At 41.0% G+C, this 25,144-nt stretch overlaps 1 protein-coding gene across 1 annotated transcript in view; it reads right to left on the reverse strand.

Moving 5' to 3' along the window:
• The window catches only part of SLC22A3 (solute carrier family 22 member 3), an 85,542-nt gene that overhangs the window by 20,344 nt on the left and 40,054 nt on the right, over window positions 1–25,144 (reverse strand). Inside the window, exons 2-5 of the mRNA XM_032408279.1 lie at window positions 23,285–23,388; window positions 20,781–20,935; window positions 19,124–19,292; window positions 18,141–18,258 (exon numbers count right to left, since the gene is read on the reverse strand). Of these exons, the coding sequence (XP_032264170.1) occupies window positions 18,141–18,258; window positions 19,124–19,292; window positions 20,781–20,935; window positions 23,285–23,388 (546 nt within the window). The remainder of the gene's footprint in view (window positions 1–18,140; window positions 18,259–19,123; window positions 19,293–20,780; window positions 20,936–23,284; window positions 23,389–25,144) is intronic.

Here is a 25,144-nt window from a genome sequence, read left to right on the forward strand (position 1 = left end):
ATTCCATTGGATAACCCCTATACATCCACACACACCCGTCACACACAGTAAGAGCTCAATAATGGAAGCAGTCAGCATTACTATTGCTTTTTTATATCATTTCAGAGATATGTTGCTTCCAGATGATGATTCACTTGGCACTTTTTTATCTTTTTAGTTAGTAAAGTGTAGCTGATGCTACCATGCCTAAGGGGAGATACTTTTAAAGATACCCTGACATGAGTCCCTCTGTACAGAGAAGAATGTTCATTGTGACTTTTTTTTTTTTTTAAGGAATGGATTTCTTGTTATACTGAATTTTTTAAAGTATACCAGGTATATTTAATGTCAATTTAGCACTGTTGATCTCCCAGGCCTTAGGCTGGATAATTTTTCGTGAATGTACCCACAAGCAAATGACACTTAGCGAACGTGCTCCTCAAAATGTGCACAGTCCATGAATCAGCAGGATGGCTATCACCTGGGAGCTCATTACACACACCCTAGCCCAGATTAGGGAATCAGAATCTTCCTTTTTACAACTCGTGTGAGAAGCCCTGATGGTCAATGATGTGAGAAGCACTGATGGTCAATGAATTGTAGTGCCTCAGACCTGACTCCTAGTGTTTACTCTTCCTGGGCTGAGAGGTAATACGAGTCCCTCAGGTTTTAGAGGAAAGACTACGTTCCACAGGGCCAGCCAGGGCACTGGGGAGAGGGGGGCGGGCGCAGGGGACAATGTCAGGTGGCTGGATTTCTAGCCTTGCAGCTGTTCCCAAGAGGTGGGTTTTTCATCCATTGCCATATTTCACAAGGGAAAGCAAAGCCATGGACGAGAAGGGGGCACGTCTCTGTTCTTGAGTCCAACCCTGTGATGTAATCAGTTTCACCAGTTCCCTATGGCTCTGTTCTCTAGAAGTCTTTAATCTTCCAGAAACCAGTGAGAATAAAATATGACTTGGGGATTTGGGGCTCACTGATCTGGAGGACCAGGGCCCATCTTCAAAGTTCAACTATCTGCAGGTCTTTCATACAAGCATCAGGGGCTGGAAGACGTGGATGGGCAGGAGGAAGTCCACTGGTGACTGCTGGGGTACCCATGCCCCCACCCCACCACAACATGGACGCCCCCATCAGTGAGATGAAGGTCGGCACCAGAAGGTCCAAGGGTAAGTGTTTCACATTATAAAGCCTAGGCTAGCTTCTGGGTAGCAGGAGCGCTACCCAGTATCCATAAAAGAGAATTTGTCAGATAACCCATAGTGCTTTGGGAATTGCTAAAAAACCTCATTATACTTTGAAACAAGAGTAGATAAAATATTTACCATACAGAGTTCATGTTATAAAGAAAAGTCCATATTAAAATTATGACGAATATTTGCTGCTTAGTAAAGTAGTTAAAAACAAATCTCAGTCACCTAGACCAGTGCCGTCCAATAAAAATATAGCCGAGTTACAGAGTTCAATTTAAATTTTCCAGAAGCCACATTAAAAAGGGTAAAAATAAACAGGCAAAATTAATTTCAATAAAATGTTCCATTGAATCCACTCTATCCAAAATACTACCATTTCAACATGCAATTAATATGAAACTGTGAACGAGATCTTTTATGTGCTCTATGAAATCACTATAAAACCTGCTCTTACAGTTCATTTCAGTTCAGACTAACCACAGTTCAAGGCTAGTGGCTACTGTATTGGACAGAGTGAGTCCAGAGCACCTCAGGCCCAGCCAGGTCTTCTGTTAAGATGCTCTGCAGAGAAGATATTTATTCCATCCGTTTGAGTTGGCTGGAGAGCGTCCCTCCCTGCCGCTCCCCAAGCAGGCACACTGCCCAACACAGGAAAAGTGCATCCATCTAGAGGCCCCAGGAGAGAGCCAAAGTGCAGACTTAATATTAGCAAAGGTTAACGGGTTGCAGCTGTGGGTCACATGTTGGAACATTTCTTCATTTCTTAAAAACAAACTGAGAGAGGTTTTTTTTTTGCGGGGGGAGAGGTGTTAAAGTCAGAGAAAGAGAAAGAAAGAAGAAAATACACTTTCAGATCTAAAACTCTAACCCTAAAGGCTCAGAACCTGGGGGGGGGGGGGGGACACCAAAATGCGCTGTTAGGGGACTGAATTAAAATGTCAGGGAACTCTCCGCCGACGGCATAAACGTCAGTGACAATTACTGAAAAAGAAAAGTTCCAAATATCACATTTTAAAGGATGTCCAGAGTCTCACATTATAGTAGCATGCTCAGATACACAAGATTTTTAGTTCTATGAATATGCAAATTGAGTATCTGTAAGTCAGTAGGTAGCCAAGGATTTTTTTTAAGAGAGGGAAAAAGCTAATGAGTGAATTAAAGGAAATCATGTGATATGTCACAAATAAAAGCCCAAACAACAAGTTTCCACTCATCGTATTCTTAGCATCACTTCTTTGGGTCTCCTGGATGCTTCAGAAATGGTTTTAATCAGAACGAGGTCTTGAACATGACAATAACAGGATATAGACTTAGGAGATGGCCTTTCTCCTCACCGGCTGGGGGATGTTGGCCACTAGGTTCTCTTAGCTGTTGCCTACACCAGCTCTTTCCCAGGCATTCAGGTGTTTGCAGGTTGCCAGTAAAAAAGCAACTTTGCCCAGTTAGATATCCTGGCAGGTGTCTTTCTGCCCGGGCCTGTGAGTGTAAGGCGTTCACTCCCGCCCCTCCTCTGGCTTGGCAGCCCTTTCTGTATGGGCCAAGGACAGCCAGGCAACATCAGGCTCTGTCACGTAAGAGCCCAGGGCCACGGCGATGGGGCATATCCAGGACAGTGTTCTCAGAGAGCCTCCTGTATTTGTGCCAGGGGACTGTGTTCCTCTCCTCTTTTCCCTCCTTCCGCCCTTCTCAGCCTCTCCGCAAGTTGAGATTGGGGTCCCCGCACAGCCCCTGGGTGCTCCCCAACCACTTGGTTCTCAGGCATCTCTTCAGGGCATCTGTCTGACTCCCTGCCCTGAACTGGCCCCAGGAGAGGCCTGACTGCCCTTCCACTGCCTTGATGTCCCTGGGCTCCTGGAGTTTGTTCCCCTGGGCATGGCCTTCCTTCCACTCCCCGGGGGCCCTGCGGCTGAGGTGTCTCTGACAGAAAACGGGTCTTCATAATTTCCACTATATTTTTCCATAACAACTTCTAAAATTGTGTTTACGCTTTGGCCAAATTATTATTATTTTTTTACCAGTGATGAAGGTGAAACCTACTTTGCAGCAATAATTTGAATTGAAAAGCATTTATCTTCCCTAGTCAGTGTTTCTCAGATTGAATCCCATATTCTTAATCATTTGTTCTCTTTTAAAAGAGGTCTATGGGGTGGCACTCGCTGGCACTGTTTGCCAAATATTTTTGCTTCCCTACCTCCCTCCTTACCCCATTATGGGGGCATGATAAGATTGCACTTCTTGGCCCCTTGTGATTGGGTGGGGCCACCTACTCAAATGTACCAAGGACTTGTAAGCATTTCATTGCCAAAGCAAGAATCCCTAGAATTCTCTTTTCTCTGATAGTCCAGGCAGCAGCTGCTAAAACAGCCTGGATTATAGGGTGAGGACCCTGCTCCAAGGAGAGGAGCCCCCAGTGAACCTATGGGGCACAGACAACAGTCCTTTATTATCTCAAGGGAATGAGATTTTGGTAATGTTTGTTACACAAATGCCTAGCTTATCCTGAGTGATAAAGAGTTTCAAGTTTACCCAGAAAACCTCTGGTCCACACCTCCTCTTCATAGGAATTTATTATGCTAAGTACTAAATTTCTATTTGAAGTAATTAAACTTAGACTGTTCAACTTAAATTTGGAAAAAATGCAATTTTTATGATGTTGTTTGTTACTTATAGTCAATAACTCCTTTTGACAAAATCACACCATTAAAACTCCTAAAAAGAAATGAGGGCTATTTCTTCTGCATTTTCAATTTATAGGCACTAATCAATTTATCACAGAAATAATCAAAAGAGTATAACATTGAAGCAGAGAGAACCCTGGGTAGAATGACCATCCTGTTGAAGGCTAAGAGCTTATGTAGCCACCCAGGTAAAGAAAAAGTTAACAAATCAAATTTCAGCCCAGGTAGATCTCATGAAGGTGTTGGTGGGTCTGAAAATCATAATCTCTTTTTACATTTATGAAGTGTGCTCATACATATCACCTCCTTTTAAGAGAGACAGAGAACAGGCATTATTGTCACAGAGAGCAAACCTCATTACTTAAAGAAATAAGAAGTATTTGGAGGAACAATCATACACTCCCGCCTTTGCATTACTGATGTTCAGGCTCTGAAGAGTACTTCTGCTTCATGTCAGGGATGAACAGAATCATAAAGTGTGCTGTAGAGGAGGATAAGTCTTCGGGGCATTTACTAACAAAAACATATTTATCTTTTAAGATGACTGGTAGCCGTATATGAATCTGTGGTCTAAATGCTGTGGTTTATTACCCATTTCTTCATCCATATGGAACTTTGCAAGAGTGCTATTCTCACTGGTCACCTGCAACCTGCCTGTGTCCTAGCTCAGGTTTGAAGCACAGAAGCACATATTTGAGTTACTAATTATTGGGTTCCTTAAAAATAGTAGACCGCTTTAAGTGGTCAACTAATTCAGGCTCTGAAACAGGAACTTGATAAATGATAACTCTACTTATTAGCTGGAGTTCAAAAAACAAAAAACTGGCTCAACATTGAAACAATTCAAGGTGGATCTCTGCTTCCCAGCCAGAAAGGTGGAGGGCTCCTGATGAATTCAGGCATGACTGTGACAGCTAACGCCGAGGCTAATAGGGAAATATCTTTGTGGCCCTTGGATGTAGAAGAATATTTCTTAAACAAAACCCAAAATACAATCAATAGGCAAAAATATACACTGATTTGCCTATACTGAATAAGTTTAGGCTTTAAGAATTTCTGTTCAATGAAGAAAAAAATAGGCAAACTCAAAGAGTAGCTGAAACACTGAGGAGAATGTACTTGCAATGTCTAGAACCAACAAGGGGGTGGTATTCAAAACATGAAAGGAGGTTCTATAAATTGAAGGAGACAAATACCAGAAAATCCAATATACATGGGCAAGGATGTGGCAAGGCAATCCACAGAGAAGGAGCCAAACAGTAAAGTAAGATGCACGAAGATATGCTGAATTTTACTAGTAAGCAGATGTGCAACTTAAAACATTCAGGAGCCTGGCCCAATTAGAAGATCGGAAAATACCAAATGTGTATGTGGACAAATGGGATGCTCACAGGGTGTACACAGAAAGTAATCTGGCATTACTCAGCACACTAAGCCTGCATGCATCCCAGGACCCAGCAGTTCCACTTCTAGGTATTAAACTCCCTGAGGAACCTCACAAAGATTCCAAAGGGACACATATGATGATGATTGGAAACAACCCAGGTGCTTGTCATTAGAAGGATGGAGACAAGAAACACAGCAGATGGTACTGATGAAAACCACACAGCACTCACATGTGAGCAAGACGGTGGAAAGATATTCTGACTGGATCTAATTAGATCAACATGTTTTAAAACATATTGCTGCATGAAAAATTCAGAAATAAAGCAAGATCTAGAGCAGCACAATTCCATTTATGTTACCTAAACACACACATACAACAAGCTCTAGTTTTTAAGGGCACATAAATATCAAAGCACATTCTGTTGGGAACCTGTTGAGAAGGGACATGGGGAGAGAGAAGGAAGGGAAAATAAAATGAAACACCAGAGGAGCCTTGCACAGCCCAGTGATGGCTGTGCCATGCACAGAGAGGCATGATTAAGTCAACTCTGCACTCAAAGAGAAATGACAATAACCAAAACAATCTCCAGCAGAGTCATGTTGAGGCCATTTTGGAATTTTGTGCATTTTCAGTGCTTCCACATTTCCCAATATCCAAATTCTGCCTTCCTTCTATACCTCAGAAAATCCTTAGTTTCATGTTTATTTGCTTGCATCAGGGAATGCTGAGAAACTTCTCTGATGAATGTCAAGTACAACTGAGCAGTTAAAAGACTAGTTGAATTGCACCTTAATAAATATCACGATCCTTGGTGTGTTCTGGAATTTGCAGGCAGCTCCCCTTTCTTGATTTGCAAAATATTTTTGCATACAGTTACTTATTTATCATTGGTATGTCCTTTATTGTTCAAGACAGAACAATCTTTAGAGAGGGATGAGATGCTTCTATGTACGAGCCATGAACAGGTGGCACATGCCATCCCTGGAATTCTGTTTCTGGAGGTTTTCGATAGTGAAGTATGTTCAGTCTCATGGATTGACTCTGGACCATAGTAAGGTGCATTAATGTTAGATTGCATTCACTATTTACCCTAATTTTAACTATGAATTGCTTTATTATATGCCAACAAATATATAGGTTAGTTTTCATCATTAACAGATGAACTGATTGAGATCCAATTAGAATACCTGTGTACTTATAAACAAATGCAATCAAAACGAAAACACAGTGAAATGGTTTCCAAATACTGCACATGAGATCTAAGCTGTTCTTCAACTTTAAATGGTAAGAACTTAGATTTAGTTCTTTCCTATATGATGAAAGTGAGTATAGTTGTACACTTAGGGAACTAGTAGAGGAAATTGTGGGGAACTAGTAGAGGAAACTAGTAGAGGAAACTGCCAGCTCATAAAAGAAAAAAGAAAAAGAAAAGCAACCACAAAGAATTGGAAAAAATACAAAGCATCTTAAATGCATGTCAAGAGACATTTTTGAAAGTGAATATTATACAGAGGTTGTTTAAAAGACAGATGTTTTGAACACAGCACTCAGTAACTGTTTGCCAACTAATGGATGTACAAATGAAAATGAGCCCCTGCTACACCAGGTGAGTCAGTGCCCTTTTGTTTCTGGGTCAGCTTCACATCAATTAACCTTAAATGATTTTTCTAAACATATGACCACCAAATACAACATTCTGTGATTCACTTTGTAATGTGAAAAATATTTTCATTGATATGATCGATGACTTGTTAAACTTAAGAAGCTGGTTATTTTTAGGGAACAAAGCCTACCAAATAGTTTACAGAACTTAGGAAGAAATGATATGGTAAAAAAATACTACATGAAGTAGACCCTCTAGTTCACTCAACTGCCGTCAAAAATTCTGTCCCTTGATAATTTTAGAGCAGCCTGTATAAATACAGCACATAAACTGTCATAAATGGCAGAGTGAATACTTCAATTATCTTTAGTAAAATTTGTCTAAGTTCTCAAAGACAACTATTTAAGCCTGGATACTACACATAATGATCAAAACATGAGGGTAAGTACTTATGCTCTATTGCACTCTGTGCCACAAAAATAATCATGCTGAGCATTCACTCAATAAGCCTTCCTCAGTCTTCCTCAAGATCTAAACCCTTAGTGGTGTATTGGTTCAGAAATGTAAGCAGGAAAGAAAAAAAGAATTCACCTTTGAGAGGTAGTAAGACAGTTGTACACCCAGTTACTCAATTCTTCCTACTTAACATGTAGGACTTGTCCATAGGTCAGTGAAAGAGTAGAATATAATGAACTTGAGTTTACTTTATTGAATCAAAAAAATGAATGAATCTTGGAAGTTGTCAAGAATTCTGTTTGTGAAGAGGTCCTTGGGCTTTTCCTGAGAACATCATACAACTTTAACTGTGAAAGCTCAGGCAATAGTTTTTTTTTTTTTAAGATTTTATTTATTTATTTATTTATTTATTTATTTGAGAGAGAGAGAGAAATAGCATGAGAGGGGAGAGGGTCAGAGGGAGAAGCGGGAGCCCAATGTGGGACTCCATCCCAGGACTCCAGGATCATGACCTGAGCCGAAGGCAGTCGCTTAACCAACTGAGCCACCCAGGCGCCCTCAGGCAATAGTTGTTAAACAGATGGAGACTAATCCTACATGTGCTGACAGATCAGTGACTCTTACCTTTCTTGAGTATGAGGACTTCTGGTTAATGCCAAATAATATAACAGTTGCCCACATTATAGGAATTGTGCTTTTAATTTCTGTTCATTGAGACTACATAATGACATAAATTTACTATGAACTTAATAACACATTTCAACTCATTAGTCATTATTAATAACAATCGCATCTACCTTCATTCTGAAAAAATAGTACATATTTATCCAAGACCTATTAACTCACTCTACAGACAAGGCTTGGTTGCAAATGGTTTGAGGACTTTCGCAGTAACTCCATGGTCCCCAAGGATCTGTGACCCATTGGGACAGACTGCCATATGATCATCCCATCAACTATGGGGTTAAAGTTACAGCTGCTGGGTGACAGGAGTGTGTTAGCAACCCTGCTCATCAAGATTTTCTATCTGGTCGCCCTCTATGCCTATTACTAGACAAGGTAACAAAGTTTTGCTTTTAACAGGAAAGTTTCCTCTAGCAGAAAAAGTGTCCTTGGTTCTGGCCATTTTCGTCAACATTCCCCTTGTGTGTCTCCTGGGGAGGACATAAAGACTTCTCCACTCTCTGAGTCTTCCTTTACCCAGCCACCTTAAGACCTTAAGAAGGGTGTGTTCACCATGTGGAGAAGGAAGGCTTCTTCTCAATCAGGTCCCCCTTCAATAGCACCAAATTCAAAGAAAAAGAGAAAACAGCACAGGCCCATATTATTTGTTCCAAAACAAGAAATCTAGCCATCTCTGGAGTGTGTGGACCTAGTCCCCTTTGCATCTGCACCCACATGAAGAAGTGTTGCTATGGCAACATGACCAGTGTTCATCATCCGGCCATCTGGGTGCCCTCTCAGGAGAGGGAGGAGTTATCCCATGAAAAATCTAGCACCTGATATCTTTATTACCATCTTCCTGGGTGGGACCTCGAGGGGTAGAGACAAAGGGATCTGTGTGCTCTCTCCTTTACTATTCAGCCCCATTTCCTGAGTGTTTCTCTGTAGTAAAGGAGCACATCTGTGTACATCAATGTGGCCCTGCAGAGTTTAAGTGATTTCACCTGCTCCCCAGGCTGCATCTCTTTTCTTAGGATTATTTCATAAACAAGGGCAATCTTCCTGGTGGGACGAAGATGGAGCAAGCAGTTTTGTCATGGTAACAGCAGCTCTGGATTAGGAATAGTGTCCAGGAATCCCTGCCAAGGAGCTGGATACGCAGGGTTCTGCACATTGTACTCATCATCGCCTCCGAGGCAGCAAGCACTTTCACAAAGAGCTAGTATTTTCTCATTTATTCACAGCAGGGAAGCACAGCAATTTGGATTGCAGAAACTGATTTTGCCAAAAACACAAGAATGGGCCAAATGGCCAAGGAACAAAACACTTGGAAAAGCTGACCATCTTTCTCTCTTGCCCAGATAGAGCATGAACATTTCAAAGACAGTATTAGAGGGCCATTCCCTTGGCAAATGCTTGAAAAAGAAAAAGCAAAAGCAAACCCACTCCCTTATTCTATGAGAGAGAGATCCAGAATTAAAATAATTGAATTAAGCATTGCCACAATGCCCACAAAAGAGGGTTACCAATATTAACAGAACAGAATAAGCCTGTGCGGTTTATTCATCTTGTTTTATATTTTAATTAATTTTGTTTGTAATGCCACTGGGGCTTGGGCTAGACAGAAGGAGGCAAATACTCCTCTGCATCCCACAGGGTGCTGGGGCTGGAAGGGGAGGACCATTGCTCTCAAGGGCAAGGATCAGCCTTTGAGAAGGAAAAAGGGAGGAGACCATGATTCCCAGATTATATAACTAATGAATGGCTAGTTGATATGACTCTGAATGTCACCAGGTAAAGCTTGGAGCTCTCCCCCAGTATCATCATCCACAGAACCTTGCCTGGAAGGTTTGCTGGAATCTCAGCAGTAGGGAGAGCAGGTCAAGTGTGAATGGAAGGGGCTGTGGCTCTGCACCTGGCCATGAATGAGACTAGGGCCTGCAGGTGGAGAGGCCAGTGCAGGGGAGGGCACACGTGGGTGGTCCATGGGCCAGCACTGCTATCTGTGGGCTGGGACACATCTGGAGAAGGGGTTCTTAGGAGCAGCAGTCTCTAGAAAGAGCAGGTACCAGTCATCAAGAGAATGCAGCATCTAGCTTTCAGACAGTGGATGAGTGAAGGGATAAGCTGTAGGATCCTATTTTCAGGAGAAAAAAGGGCAGAAATTAAGCAGGGGCCGGGGCCCCAGTCAAACAGGCTAGGGTTCAAGATCAGATTAAGAATTAGAATAGAAGCTGGGGTGTGAGCAAGTTGAATAAATCAAATATGTGCATGTTTTGTGTGTTTATCAGATGTCAATAAAGCGGCGTGTTTTTTTTAAGGAATATCATTTCATGTTGGGACTTCAAATAAAGACTGTAAAAGTTAAAAGTTAAAAAAATATAGACAGAGAAAAGAAACTAGGGATTGAAGAAGGGGTTAGGAAGAGAGAGGCCCCAGGGGGGGCAGCCTGCATCAGACTTTGGGCAAGGACAGGAGCCCATCCTCTAGTGAGACTAGGAATCCCTCACAGGCATCAGGGTCCATGGGCAAGCAGGCAAATGTGGCACTCACAATTGTAAACCTTTGCCTCTTCCTCTGAGCACAGCCAGGAAGGTGAGGACTGAGCAGCTTGTCCCAGTTTGCCTGAGACTTTCTCAGATTCAGCTCTGAAACTCCCAGTTCCCAGGAATCCCCCCAGTTCTGGGCATACGGGGACAGCTAGTCTCCCTACAAGTCACCACCCGAGTCCAGGGTCCTGGGTTCTGTAGATCCCATTACACATGAGTGATAGGTCATCAGACACCAGGACTGATGGGTGGGATTGAACACACGGAGTGTATGTCACAGTAATGTGGCGTGCTTTCCTCTCACACTTCTGATGGATGTTTTCAAGCTTTAACTTGTATTTAAGTGAAGTAATTAGGATTCTGACAAAGGTATATGGCCCAATTATTTTAAGAGGGACTCCGGAAGGTGGGCGTGAGGGACTGGGAGAGGAGGAAGACCCTGTCTCTCCAAGGTTCCTCACTCGAGATGCTGCTCTTTGGGCGAGGTGCCCTGAAAATCTGCCTCACCCACTCCAAGGCTGTAATCTCATTCCGCAAGAGATAGGTCACTTGGATTCCTAGTTCAATTAAAGCCACATGATGCCCTGGAACATCTTCCCCTCAGTATTTGTATGGGTTAAATGAGAGTCCACTGACCTGGAAGATTTTAGGCAGAATTTCCTTTAGTGGAAGGAACTTGCTATTTAATCACCAGCTTGGCAAAGGAGCTGACTCTGGATTCAAAAGTCCATCAGTACTGTTTTTATGGCTTTTTAATTGTAGCATTATTTCCCGTTTTATGTAATATTGTAACATTCTTTAAAAGTTAAAGATGTGGGAACTAAAAAAATAATCCATTTAAATATAGACCATTTGTAGCACTCAGGCTATTTACGAAAATATATTTAGGTAGAGTACTATTAACTCTCAGCTCCAAAGGTTCGTTTTAGCTATATGAAGTGTCCTGTCATTTTTAAAGATTTTATTTATTTATTTATGAGAGAGAGAGAGAGAGAGAGAGCATGGGCACGTGCATGAGTAGGGGTAGGGGCAAAGGGAGAGGGAGAGAGAGAATCCCAAGCAGACTCAGCACTGAGTGCGGAGCCTGACATGGGGCTCGATCTCACAACCCTGAGCTGAAATCAAGAGTTGAGCACTTAACCAACTGAGCCACCCAGATGCCCCATGTCCTGTCATTTTTTATGCATTCAAGAATATTCTACGTGAAAGCTAATGTGGTAGCATGCATAAGACAGTAATAATTTTTTATATGTCATTTTTGAGGATGATGGCTTTGCTGGGAGGATTAGCACCATTTATTCTGTGTGATGTCAAAGAATGAAGATTTAATCCTATTAAGGGAAAGCACTGTATGAGTTTCCAGTGACTTTCTGTCCAATATCCTTCACTAGTTTCTAGACTCACACCTTTCCAGCTCTTGACACGGGAACTGGACTGGAGCCACCCTTGGGCACTGCCTGGGCCTGAGTTACTTTTTCTGGATCTTTTGAAATAAATTCAGTGAAGACAGTGTTCTATCCCAAGCCTGAGATGGTAATTAAACATAGCATTAACAAAGACAGTACAATAATTGGACTGAAAACCACACCCCAGATGGGCTTCATGACAGCCAGAATCATGGTGTGGTTCCTTCTTTGGAAGAACAAAAATTATGTTTATAAAAATCTCCCCTTAAAAGGGAATGTCATAAACAGACATTCCCAAAGCTGGAAAGTCCCTCTCTATAGACATATTGGTGTCTGCATGACAGTTCGTTATAGTATAATAAAGATGGCAGCTATTAAGAGTTGGACGTCTCTCTGGTAAGTGAGGTAATCTAAAACTTAGCCTAACACTATCTAATGAGGTTTAATCTTTTTCTATTTTCTATTTCTTATATATTTATCTAAAAGTGGGATCATGGATGATGACCCTTTGGGATCAGAAAGCTCAAATGTCAGTTCTTGACGTTATCTAAACATGCCACCAGGGAAACCACCCACGAGTGTGTTTATGCATTACTGGTACCAACATAACACCCAGTACTTATATTTTAATAAGTTATAGATTAGCTATGAACAATATAGGTATATCATCAAAATAGGGAAGTTATGGTCAAGCCTTATAGGTTTGTTAGGCCAACAGAGAACAACAATATCACCAACAAATATGGACCTACTCAGTTCTATCCTGTTAGAGGCTCTTTGTTTGAGTTGCAACATACTCTTTTCCATGAACATATCCCACACAAAGACAAGAAGTGGAGGGTAGCGGAGGAGAGGGATCTTTAGGATAAGGGCTTGTAAAATCCTTTGGAAAAAAAAATGAAAGCAAAACCACAGCCACAGTTATTACCTATGTAGTTGTATAACCTGGATCAGTAAGCAACAAAAGCTATTTAGCCAGTATATTAATTAAATAATGCTGCATAACAACCATCAATCTTAGTGACATAAAGTAATAGACATTCATTTAGCTCATACGTTTGTGGGTTGGCTGAGAGACTGCTGATCTAGGTTTGGGGAAGTTTTGCTAAATAAGCTTACTCCAAATGCCTCTCAGCCTCCTCTGGGGCCAGGAGGCAAGCCTGGGAATATTCTTCTCATGGTGATGGCTGAAGTGCAGAGAGCAAGCCCAACCACACAGCACATTTCAAGATTCTACTGCATCACGTCTGGTGGTAACTCACCATCAGCCAAAGCAACTCACATGGTCAAGCTCAAAATCAAAGGGCAGGACAGATGTTCCATCTACCATGGGACCAAAGCAAGTTACATTGGCATGCCTAATCTCATTTGAACCCAGAAGTATTTTCGTCCAATGGAGATGAGGGGGAGGATATGTATATTTTAAACAATAATCTAAACGACCCCCTTCCTCTGTCATCTCAACAACCAAAAATGTGTTGAATCACTAAACCCTACCCTGGCAATCAAAACAATGCCATTATGATCAGCTACATTAGTTAGCTTTGGCTGCAAAAACAAACACCCTCCAATCTCTGCAGCATGCTGAGACACATTTAGCAGACTAGTTTACTGAGAAAACAGTTATTTCTTGGCCATATTCCATATGGCGGCTATAGGTCAGCTTCTGCAGCTCTGTTCCAAGTTGTGGCTCTTCTCATTCTGAGTCCCACACTGAAGGAACACCACCAATTTAGGATATGCTGTTCTTGTGGCAAATGGAAAGGGCAAGAGAGCTGTCAGAAATGCATTTACAGCTTCTGCTCTAAACTGGTACCTCGGGCCATCAATTCAGAAGGCCCAGCCTGACTCAGTGGGGGGAATCTATCCACCTCCAGAGGAGCATTGCTGCAAGTCCCACGGCCACGGGGGTGGGGGTGTGTATGGGATCCTCCCACAGAGAGGGGTGAAGAGCTGGGAACAAGAACGCATCTATCACAGATAGTACCACTTCGTGATGAGAAAAGTTCACTGAGCAACAATCCCGGCTCTCCACTACTTACCCATAGACCTAGTCTACTACAAGCAAAAGTCTAAGCACTCTTAAATACTTGCCCACTTTCTCATCTATTTTGAGAAATACACATTCAGTTTTTAGGGCAATGGCCATCTCTTCAGACCAGCATTGCCATTCAGTGCACCGTTCAGTCATACACACGGTGCTGCTATGTGTCTACTGGATGAGCGTGGAAAGTTGGATTGATTGGTATCTTACCAGGTGTGAGGCAAGAACACGTGCACTGCAGGTACCAGGAAGTAACATCAAACCGAAGCCAAAGAGAAATTTAAGTGCAACATGAAACAACTTTGCCTTATGAACAAAACTGCGGAGATGGCCAAGGCAGGAAGCAGTGTAATCACCGACACGCTCCCCGGGTCAAAGGACGCCTGTGGACGCTCTGGAGGCATCAGGACACACTGCTGCACTACAGTTGTGCTTGGGCTGTAAGGACTGTAGACTTGCCAATAGTTTGGTTTTATTTTTTCAAGTGTGCCCTAAACATTGCAAAGGCACCCGTGAACGAGTCTAAGCTAAGTATCCTTCTGCATTGGGTCACTGCCTAGTGTTTGACACCCAGCCCATCCTTTGATTCTCTCTGGTTTCTATATACTTTGATTCTTTCCATTTTCTACATTTCTTCAACTTACTCTAAGTCCCACCCACTTGCCTCATTTGCATTGGTTTTACGTTTTTGGACTTTTCTTATCAGTGACTAATAGTTACACTGTTGGTATATTCAGAGAACCTGATGTTCTCATCACCTGTGTTTCTAGCTTCTAGCTGTGGCTTCAACAAAGTCAGAAGCTAGCTGGGAATTTTGGCAAATGGAAGCCTAGGGACCAGTGAGACAGAAAGCCAGAATTTATTTGCCCACAAAATGAGTAACATCCATATGAAATATAACTGAGATTATTTACTGGACAGCCAACCCTCAGAATAACCCACCTGGTTGAATATTGTGATGAAATCCACCTATTTCTTCCCACATCCTCCTTCCATTCACAAAGCCCAGGGGACTGGTGTAGCCCTATTTTATGGTGAATTTAGGTACTCTTCTATAATATAGAACATCATTTTAAGCTAGGTCTTTCGATCCCCCCTAAAATAGACTAGGCTCTCTGGTGCCAGGGATGGAACAGGCTGGGTTTGGGAGGTGGCTAAGGAAGACAGCATCGCTGCCAGGCCTCCCATGTGCATCAGGTAGATTCTTTCCAATTCATTCTAGCTTCACTGCAACCTGTGATGTGCACCCTTAGGATGAGATGGGAATTTGGACCAGTCTTGGAGGATGCGGTAACTTACATGATAATAACTTCTTCCAAAAGTCAGGATTTACTGAAAAGAGGTTCTCTGAAAAGTGAAGGCAGAGCACTGGACAATCAGACTTGAGCATGGGGGCCCTTGAGGTTATATTCAGAGAGGGGGGATACCAGCTAAGGCAGCAAAAGGTTGCAAAAGGGTTGAAGTGACTATGTAAGCATAAGGTTTCAAGATGACCCTAATAGCGATTTGGTCAATTAGTTAGTTAGTTGAGTCACCAAAACATGAGTAATTGATAGTGACGCACAGAAACCATAATAGGATTGATTTTGGAGTTGGGGCTCAAGAAAAATTCCCGCACTATTGGTCAGTACTTCTGAGTACTGTAAAGAGGTAATTTGCACGTTATTATTCTTTGTGGGAACACTGGGATCTCTGAAATAGAAAATTATGATTTGGCCTATAATTTGACTGAATTCTGCTATTAGCAAGGGGCTTTAAACTGAAATGTTAATTCCTTCTCTTTTTGAAGATAATACTTTGCTTTTCTGCTTATGTTGTACAATCTTAAAAGGCTGAAGATGGATAGGTTCAGTTTGAAGACATTTGTTTCAAAACTCAAAGCACCCTTTGAGAAGTAGGTGATTCCAAGAGTGAGACCCTACAAGATGAGCCTGGAAAATCTCATTGTACTAAGGAGCAAAGAAGCTGTAAGAACTGTATCTCAGAGTCACCAAATAATTGATGGGAGAAGTTAGTCTTTATGTAAGGGTTCCAGTAACAAACGAAGACATAATGATAAAATGGGAATGTTATCAATATTGTCATTTACAACCTCTGGTGAATTAATATATGCAGGCAATGATGATCAATGGTAGCTAACGCCACAAAAGAAGAGACGGGCAGATAGGAGGGGTCTCTTAATGGAAGAGTACTAAGCCATTTACAAAGGAGGATTGCCAAAAGTATCAAACCTAAACCTGATTTAGCTCTAGATCTACCTACCGATTGACAGGGAATACAAGAGACAGAGGGTCATGTTAAAGGATCCTAAGGATGTAATCAACCAAATTTAGACTGCAGAAAATTCTACAGAAAAAAAGCCAGAAAGAAACCCTAGTATTCTTTACCCCCAAGGTTTCAAGGAAAAGAAAAGAACAGAACAGGAACCTATAGACTAAAGACCAAAGAGACTTATCAGCCAATCACAGTATGGAATCATCATGGATAGTGGTGGCTCAGGTGCTAAACTCATGTCTGGCTTCAAACCTGACTTTCAAATGGGGATCATCTAACTGCTTAAAACCAGAGTTAACACGTCTTGGAAGCCACAGGATCCACCGTTCATGATCTTTCACAAGAACAACCATGTAGAGCCTTGAACTGCTTCCCCATTGAAATGTCTCCACAGTGCTCATGAATTCAAAGCGGGTCTGTGGGTCTAGAGGAGCAGCGTTGAACTAGACACCAGCGGACATGTAAGAGCAGCTGCTTCTTGGAATCATCCCATGGCCTCTCAGCAATACTCACAATAATATACCACATGCCTAGTTAAGTGGCATTTGCCTTCATAAGCCATCAGCACACACTGTTTTTTCTTTATTTTTAAAAACTTGATGTCAATCTGACATATACTTAGCTTTGGGACTACATGTGCAACGTCTTTGCGATACTGCTGAACAAAGAGCAAAAATATTTATTTGACTATTAAAACTGAGTGCAGATTATCATACATCTGATCCAGTTGTGAAGACAAGGTTTATGTGATGAGAGCAAGAGGAGAGGGCAGCAGGATATTTTTTCTCTAAAAGGAATCCACAGCCCATATGTGCTCAAAGAACAAGGATCAACTCATCTTCATGGTTAAAACAGGTCATGTTTTATCTTTACCACATTGTGTATGATCTGTAAACCCCAAGGTACATCATTATAATCCAATAGTTGACTGGTCAGTTGAAACCTCTATAAACACAGAGGCTACTGCTTGCCACTGAATGTAAGAGTGAAGGAAAAAGGTAGAAATCCAAATATCTCTGGCCAAGTTCTGGGAGGTTGGGGATGTGACAAGAAAACCAACAAAGCTTGTTTTTTATCAGAATGTTCTATCAAAACCAAATGAGTGCTACAAAAAAAAAAAAAATTGATGTTAGCAACCTAATACTCTTCAAGGTTTTTATCAAAAATTCATATCTTCCAAAAATTATTCTCTAATATTCATTTTATAATAATCCCTCTGTTACTTTGTCTTTGCATAAAGCATTGCTATGTATTTTTATCTATTATTCTCTAATTATTCAGGTGTTGCTTCAGATATATCTGTATGTCTCCAAAGGCATAGCAAATCTTCCAAAGAGCAAAGAATGAACTTGAGTCCCTACCATTTCTCTCAGTATAGTGATACAGAAGCACCCAAAAAGCCTTGCTGGAAAAAAGAAGAAGAAAAAATGGAGGAAGAAAATGAGGGAGGGAGGGAAGGTAGGCTAGCAGCACATGTAAGTCTAAAGGCTGAATATTACATCGTTGCTCATGTTCTCAAATAACTAGTATTTCCAAGACTACATTTAAAGACAAATCTTTAGACTACCCTGAATGTCAAGAAAAGATTTATAGTTTGTGCAAATTAAGATGAATGAATGACTTCATAGTACGGGGCTATGGTAAGTAAAGTATAATAATTCAAGGAACGTGGTGCAACTATTGAAACATGGACCAAGGGACCAGTTGACCTTCACTCTGGTGCTATCACAATTCCATAACCATGTCTTCTTTAATGCACCTTGTGATTCTCCCCAAGCGTTTTTTTTCCCCTCCCTTTTTAAAGTCAAACTAAAAACGATTTAGTCAGCTCTTTGATAATATGTACATAAGAGACAAATCAATTCACCCACTTCAACAATGCTTGTTACTAGTAATAAATAAGATTACCTCTGAGTAATTTGGTGAGAGATATTTCCCATTGCACTTGGCAATGCTCCTCAGGATTTTTAATGCTTTATCTCCTTTCTTCCGAGTAATCAGCCAGCGGGGAGACTCAGGAACCACCCTGGCAAGAAGAGGACTTTTTTTGAGTTTTATCTAGTAATTTCAAAACGTAAAAGTTAACGATTTGAGTTTCTCTATCAAAATGGATCTTGCAATTAGGTACAAGTTTAGGAGATTGAGAGTTTAGGCTCTCTGCAACATAGATTATCTCAGAAAATTTATAGTGGAAGGGAAAAGTGCTCCCTTGATAACTAGATCATTGGTCATAATAAAAATAATCAATAATGCATTGCTCTTGTAAACCCAGGCTGTCCTAGAACACAGTGTCCTCGATTACACATATGAAGAGAACTGGGGTATAATGAGCATTTAGGAAGAGGTGAAGATCCAATTCATGTAAACTGATTGTCCCATATATTAAAATTAAATTAGAGGAATGATCAAAATACATTCACTACAATAAGAGTCAAATGCATATAACCTGTAGTTTTTTGATAACTTAATTTTCTCATGCTCTTAACATTTCTTTATTCCTCAGAAGATTCCTAAATAATATTAATTTGCTTAATAGAACACACAGAGAAGCAAATCTATTTCATTGCATTTAATTTGCATGTTGAAATATTGGCAGATATGGTTTGTTGCCTTCTAGTGTTCATGAAGATATTACAAAATAACAAAACATAATTAATACTCTATTTAGATTTTCTGTTTGGGTACTTTATTAATTTATGTTAATAACAACTATTAGTCTAACAATAATCTCTATAAATTCTCAAATTCTCTAGAAATACTCAAAGCCCATAGTCACTCTGGAGATGTTAGGAAATCTCCTTAGTTGCTTTCATTTTTATGGTGGTTTAGAAGTGCAGATTCTACATTTCTGTGGAATAAGAATAAATTCAATATGACCAAAACCACTTTACCAGTAATAAAGGAGGAAGAGAAAGCTGGGCAGCGTTATGGCTAGCTGGATCCCTTGCCAATTTGGGATAAAGTAGGCAATTCCAGGGAGAATTATGATTCCAAGGGTGAAGAACATTTGGACCACTATTCCCACAATTCTCCTTTGCTTTGAACCTACTATTTCCGTTACTGAAGGAAAACAAACACAGAGGTTAGGGAAGGTCGAGATCAGTTCCAAAATAAACAAACAGAGATGTTACATCTGTCATATCCATCGGCATTGCTAGAATGCTACAGAACTCTTAAAGGTACCAAGTCTTCCATACATGCTGGAGCCATGCTTTCTGCTCACTCTCTTCTCTGCCAGTTAATTGGCAAGCACGTACCACGCTCATCCCACACACCTAGCCCAGCACTCTTCTGGGTATACAAAGAACATATGTGTTGGTTTTAGGAAAGCTTAAATGATGACTATTTTATCAACACAGAACTAGAATAAATTGGCTAGATTTCTATCACGGTATTTCTAAAGATGTACATATTATAGTCTCTTTAGGAGATTATTTATGAGCATTATAATTCTACAAATAATTTTTTCAAGATCACCACATGGTTTCTATCAAGTGATAATTCTCTCCACGGTGTTGGACTTTCCATTTATGTGATATTTCTTTAAAAATCACATGGAGAATTTTACCGCTGGCATCCTTCCCCCCTCCACCCCCCCAACTCATCCATTTCTATTTGTCATTAATTCTATTCCGATATGCTATCTTAGTTGTGCCCTAAGATCACAACTTTGAAAATTCACCTAGACTCAGATCTCCTTAAAAACGCTTCATATTCCAAAATTATCCCTTCTGCCCCAGCCAGCGACAGGCAACCTCCCAGTACTCTCTCCTTCCCCGCCCATAAAAAGATCTTCAAAGTGTCCCCAAAGTGGGCACTGCTTGGGGAGAGATTGTGTAGCAGTAATGGAAGGGACTAGAAGCTTAACGATCTGGAGCAATAATCGAAAAGGAGCTTTTGCATCTCCCTGCTCACAAATCCACTGTGACTCTTAGAGTAGGTAGCTGGTTCTGGATATCACTAGAGACAGAACCAAAGTAGCAGCCAGGACTTCTCCCAGTAAAATGAACAAAGAACAACAGGAAAGTTTTCTTTCTTTCATACCCAGAAGGTCAAACTTTCTAGTTACGGAAGAGAGCAAAGGTTCACAAATGAGCTTCTCATTTTTAGGTCAGATCTCCTCCACGGTAAAAAGTTCTCCACTTGAACAAAAGGAATAGAATTAAGAAATAATATTTGAGAACACAGGGATGTCATCTCAAACCCTATCACAGATATACACAGAAAATGCGTTAAAAATGTTTCAAGAACTGCTGAAATTTTTATAAAAATTAATCTCTGATAAAGCAAAGCAATATTACGTGCTAGTGGTATGGCTGTGCTAGAAAGTGGTTCACCCAAGTACTTTGTGATAGTCCATATTTGGCAAGGTGGCGTTTTAGTTTCCCAAGAGTCAGAATCTCACCCCCGCACCTTCCTATTTGCAGAGATCATTACTGTGGCAGCCGCCAAGCCTCCGCATAGGAGCCCCAGGAGGGCTGACTGGCCGGCACCGCCCAGCCACCTGTCCCTGGCTGTCAGAGACACGGAGGCGTAGCAATGTCTTACCAATTACGTAGCAGGTCATCCATGTCCCCTTTCCAAACACACCTTGTAGGAAGCGGAAGACCACAAACACAGGGAAATTGGGTGCAAATGCCACCACGACACCGGTGACGCCGACACCGAAACAGGATATTAGATAAATGACTAGTCTGCCGTACCTTTTTGAGAAAGAGAGAGGAAGAAGTCACCTTCAACGTTTCCTTCGACACAATGAGAAAGACTATCATTAGAAGTATTGTTAAAAGAGGTTTAAGTATAGAAATTTTGTTTTTAAGACTGCATTACTACCAGGTACAGGATTGTTGAAAATTCTACATTTTGTTTTATAGCAAAACCAGGGCAAATAAGAACATGTGCCTCTGAAATGACATGACAAAATGTAAAGCACAGAATACATTCTTTGGGATTGCAGTTTCCAAAAAGATAACGCTCTCTATCACGTCTTGTCTCCCTGGTGGCACAGCTTGGACACTTTATAGCATTTTTGTGAGTGGAGTGGGAAGGGGGAAGGGAAAAGGCCCCAGGCTTCAGTTTTGGCTCAACCATCAGCCAGCCGTGCGACCTTGGGTCCATGTCTTCAGCAATCCAAGACTCAGATTTTGTTTGTTTGCTTGTGGGTTGTTTTCTCCCCCCTCCCTTTCTATGGTGAGGTTGTAGAGGCTCAAATGAGAAGCTGATGTGAAAGATCCTTACAAACTATGAAGTTCACAACCAGTGTGAGCTGTTCTTAAGTTCTGCATTTTATCCTCACCATTTACATAACTATGATTAGAAGGGTAGGCAAAGGGCACACGTTATTGTGTGCCATATTCTGGGATTCTGATGTTAAGTGGTTCGGTATAGGTGTGCCAAATTATTGGCTGGTGGAAATCTGTCATCCATGACCTTTCAGAGATTTGATTCAAAAACATTTTCCCGTAGAAATTCCCACCAAATTCACATATGCAGCATCTTGCTCCCGTCAGCGGAGTGGAGACAGAAGTAGTCCTGGTTTATCGAGGTTTTGAAATTCACTGCCTGTTCTTCCTACACTGTCCTCTCATAGATAGGTGGCCTATTACACTGTTTCTTGTCCTTTCCTTCAATGATGCAAAGGAGAAGAGCCGACAGATGGCTGGCCCTGCGGTGAGGCAGACTCATTCACGGCTCTGTCTTCCTCTCCAAAGCGTTGAGTCATCTCTGAGGATAGCCACTCAGTCCCTTGCTAGAACACAGGTAGAAAGAGCCCCCTCCTTTAGTTGAGTTACTTTTATTTGGAGATATGTTTACTGATTGTGAGAGAGAAACATGCAGAAGCAGCAAAACCTAATGTTTAAATCAGAAATACGTGTTGAAAAGACGTGACTCCATTGCGAGTTGTAGCCAGCTAGGGTTCTCCCCTAGTGATGTGTGGGGAGATTAAGAAAAGAAAGATGCATGGGAAGGGCTATAAGAAGAAACCACAGACAAAGACATGGATAAAAGACAGGGAAAGAGCATCAGACACAAGGATTAAGGAGAAAGTCATACGCAGAAGAGGGTGTCAGGGGACTGCAAGAGAGAACTAAGAGACAGATGAAGGAGCAGAAAAAGAAACCAAGGGTTCTACCCACTTTGAAGTCCTGGTCTGGTCAAACGCAGACCATCTATTGGTGAAAGCATTTGGGGCATTTTATCGTCTACAATTAGCTAATTAATGGCATTGGGCAGTTCTCCAAGAGGTACGCTCAGCACTGTGCACCATGAGCATGGTCACAAGGACCCACCCAGGCTGGGCTAGAGTGACCAGAGTGATGTTCAGCCAGACACGGCCAATGGCCAAAGCTTTTCTACTCCTGTCCTAAGGGGTATAGAAAGAATAATTAAATTACTGCACATATTTTCATAGTTAGAATTGGAATAAAGGAATAGTTCAACATGAATACAATAACCAACATCAATAATGGTTCAAACAGGAATATTTGAATAGAAAGCATGACTATCCTCAATATACACACTCACCACGTCTGCCATTAACTGGTATATTTATGAATGTTAAATGATAAAGTTCTTTTAACAGTCTTCGGAAAAAACTCTTTTCTGCAGAATTTTTAACTTAGAGAATAAAATACAAGGATTTCTTAAAAAAATTAAATGAAACATATTTGGAAGGAGCTGACTCTGACTAAATTAATCAGACCACAACCAGTGAGTTACAGAAGAACATGGAATCGCCTCTGCTGTGTTCAGCCAGCCATCCATCGGCCCCACGATGAAGTTACTGCATTTCTGGTGTTTGCGTTTCCACTGAGATGCTTGCAGACCCACTGGGAGCAGCCCCATCCATTTGTGCAGTTCAAGGAGTAAGGAGATGGAGGTGAGCAAGGAGAGAATTAGTCCAACCAAATAAGCATGAATGTCGCAAGTAGAGAGATTAAGATTTTTTCCAAGTTTAGCAAAAATTGTTTTCTAATGGCTAACATCATTTTCATCTCCACACGTATGCATCATATTTTAGTGCTGTCAGCCGCTGTCACCTCCGTGCCTACCTGTCTGCTGCATAGCCCAAGGTGAAGGCTCCAGCCAAGAAGCCCAGGTTTAGGACGGCTTGTGTGAGGTCCAGCATCCAAGCATTGACACACACGAGGTCAAACTGGGGAAACAAAGCAAATACATGGGAGACATATGACCCTGCTTATCCTCAAGACACCTGGTCTTCTGTCCAAATCAGCGATCATTAAACATTTTTGCCCAAACCCACTCCTTAAAATTTTTAAATGTATCACATGCATATTTTATATTGATGCATAAATGTTTTGTCAGTTTCAATAACTGCCAAAGATGTAATTCACTGTATCCAATAGTCTAAATACTGGAGCCATTGGCCACCTACCATCACCCAGTAAAAACAAGCTCTTCAATAGTCTCAATCTGAAGTCAATCTTTTTTTCTCTTTGAATTCTTATTTTTGTTCCCACATACTTACATCCTAATATTATAAGTAGAAAATGTTTTATTGTGTTTTGCCTTAATGTGTATTGCATTAATGGTGAGGTAAATAAATAGTTCTGTGTGTAAAAATTATCTATATAAATTGACATTTAATTAAAAAATTTTTTCCTGTGACAATGTCTCTAAAGATTCACATTCTTTCCCATTGAGTTATAATTACAGTTAGTAGACCACAACGGATGAAAACAGAAAATATGATGAATTTTGAAGAAGATTTATTACACAGAATAACATTTTGTTGGAAATGCACCTCTGTATTTCTAGAAGAATGCTAAGAAAGCCTGGGGTTTTCCAGCTGGTTCATGTAATCTGTGGAGGAAGATTGTTTATTACCAGAACCAGTTAAGGCTAAACATCAATTCTGCTCCCTTTTTTCATTTTTAAAAGTTTATGTGCCAGGAAAACTTGTTTGTATAAGTAAATTAATGAGAATGGAGAGAGTTGTGTTAGAGCAACATCATTCAATTCTTCTGGCTCCTTCTCAGTTACATGCTGAGACTCACATAGCAATCTACCATCAAAATTAGTTTTACTTTTCTATTAACCAACAGGCCATTTAAGTTCTCCTACAATCTTACTGCAAGGAAGTAAAAGGAAACCACCACACTTACAAAAAGTTGTTTAATCAAATCATTAGAGTCATTTACTTTCTTCATTACCTTCTTAATACCCAAACCAATAGTCCAAACTGTCCTGCTGTTTGGTTCCCCACAGGTTTTTAAGCCTCAGGTAGGTGCATCACAGAGGGATGGGAGAGAGGTAGGATTCCTTTAGCAAAGTGGGAGAAGGGCATTAGGAAAAAGGACCTGCATCCTCATTGCATGCATATTCTCAGAAAGATCCATTTTGGACCTACATGAGCTGAGGCCCTGACAATGGATTCCCTTCAAAGTACCCCGGCCCTCCCCACACTGTGATTGGCTTTGTGTACCTCCAAATGGCAAGCCCACCCCAACTTGAAGGCCATTCATAAATACACATTCATAAGTGAACCATCACACTTATTTATGGAACCTAACCCATGATCTGTCACTTAACATAGCTGGAAAAAAACAGGAGCATGAGTAGCTGGCCCACCTCACAGAGTTGCTGGGAAGACATACGGAGATTAAAAAAGATTTACATATACACATGGTAGTAGGAACTGTGGTGATTTAAATGAGTTTTATCATCCATTTAGGTACTGCTTTCTCAGGGCACAACAATTTTATTTTAAGTAAAATTGCAGACAATTAATTATCTGAAATAATTTCCCATTGGAATTAAACATATAGAGAATGCAATTAGAGGACAGCCACATGCGGAAGTATGAAACTGGATGGCTTATTTACACCATATACAAAAATAAACTCAAAATGGATAAAGGACCTAAATGTGAGACCTGAAACCATAAAAAT

Source organism: Phoca vitulina, unplaced genomic scaffold (assembly GCF_004348235.1).
Source record: "Phoca vitulina isolate PV1807 unplaced genomic scaffold, GSC_HSeal_1.0 scaffold9, whole genome shotgun sequence".
NCBI classification, from domain to species: Eukaryota; Metazoa; Chordata; class Mammalia; order Carnivora; family Phocidae; genus Phoca; species Phoca vitulina.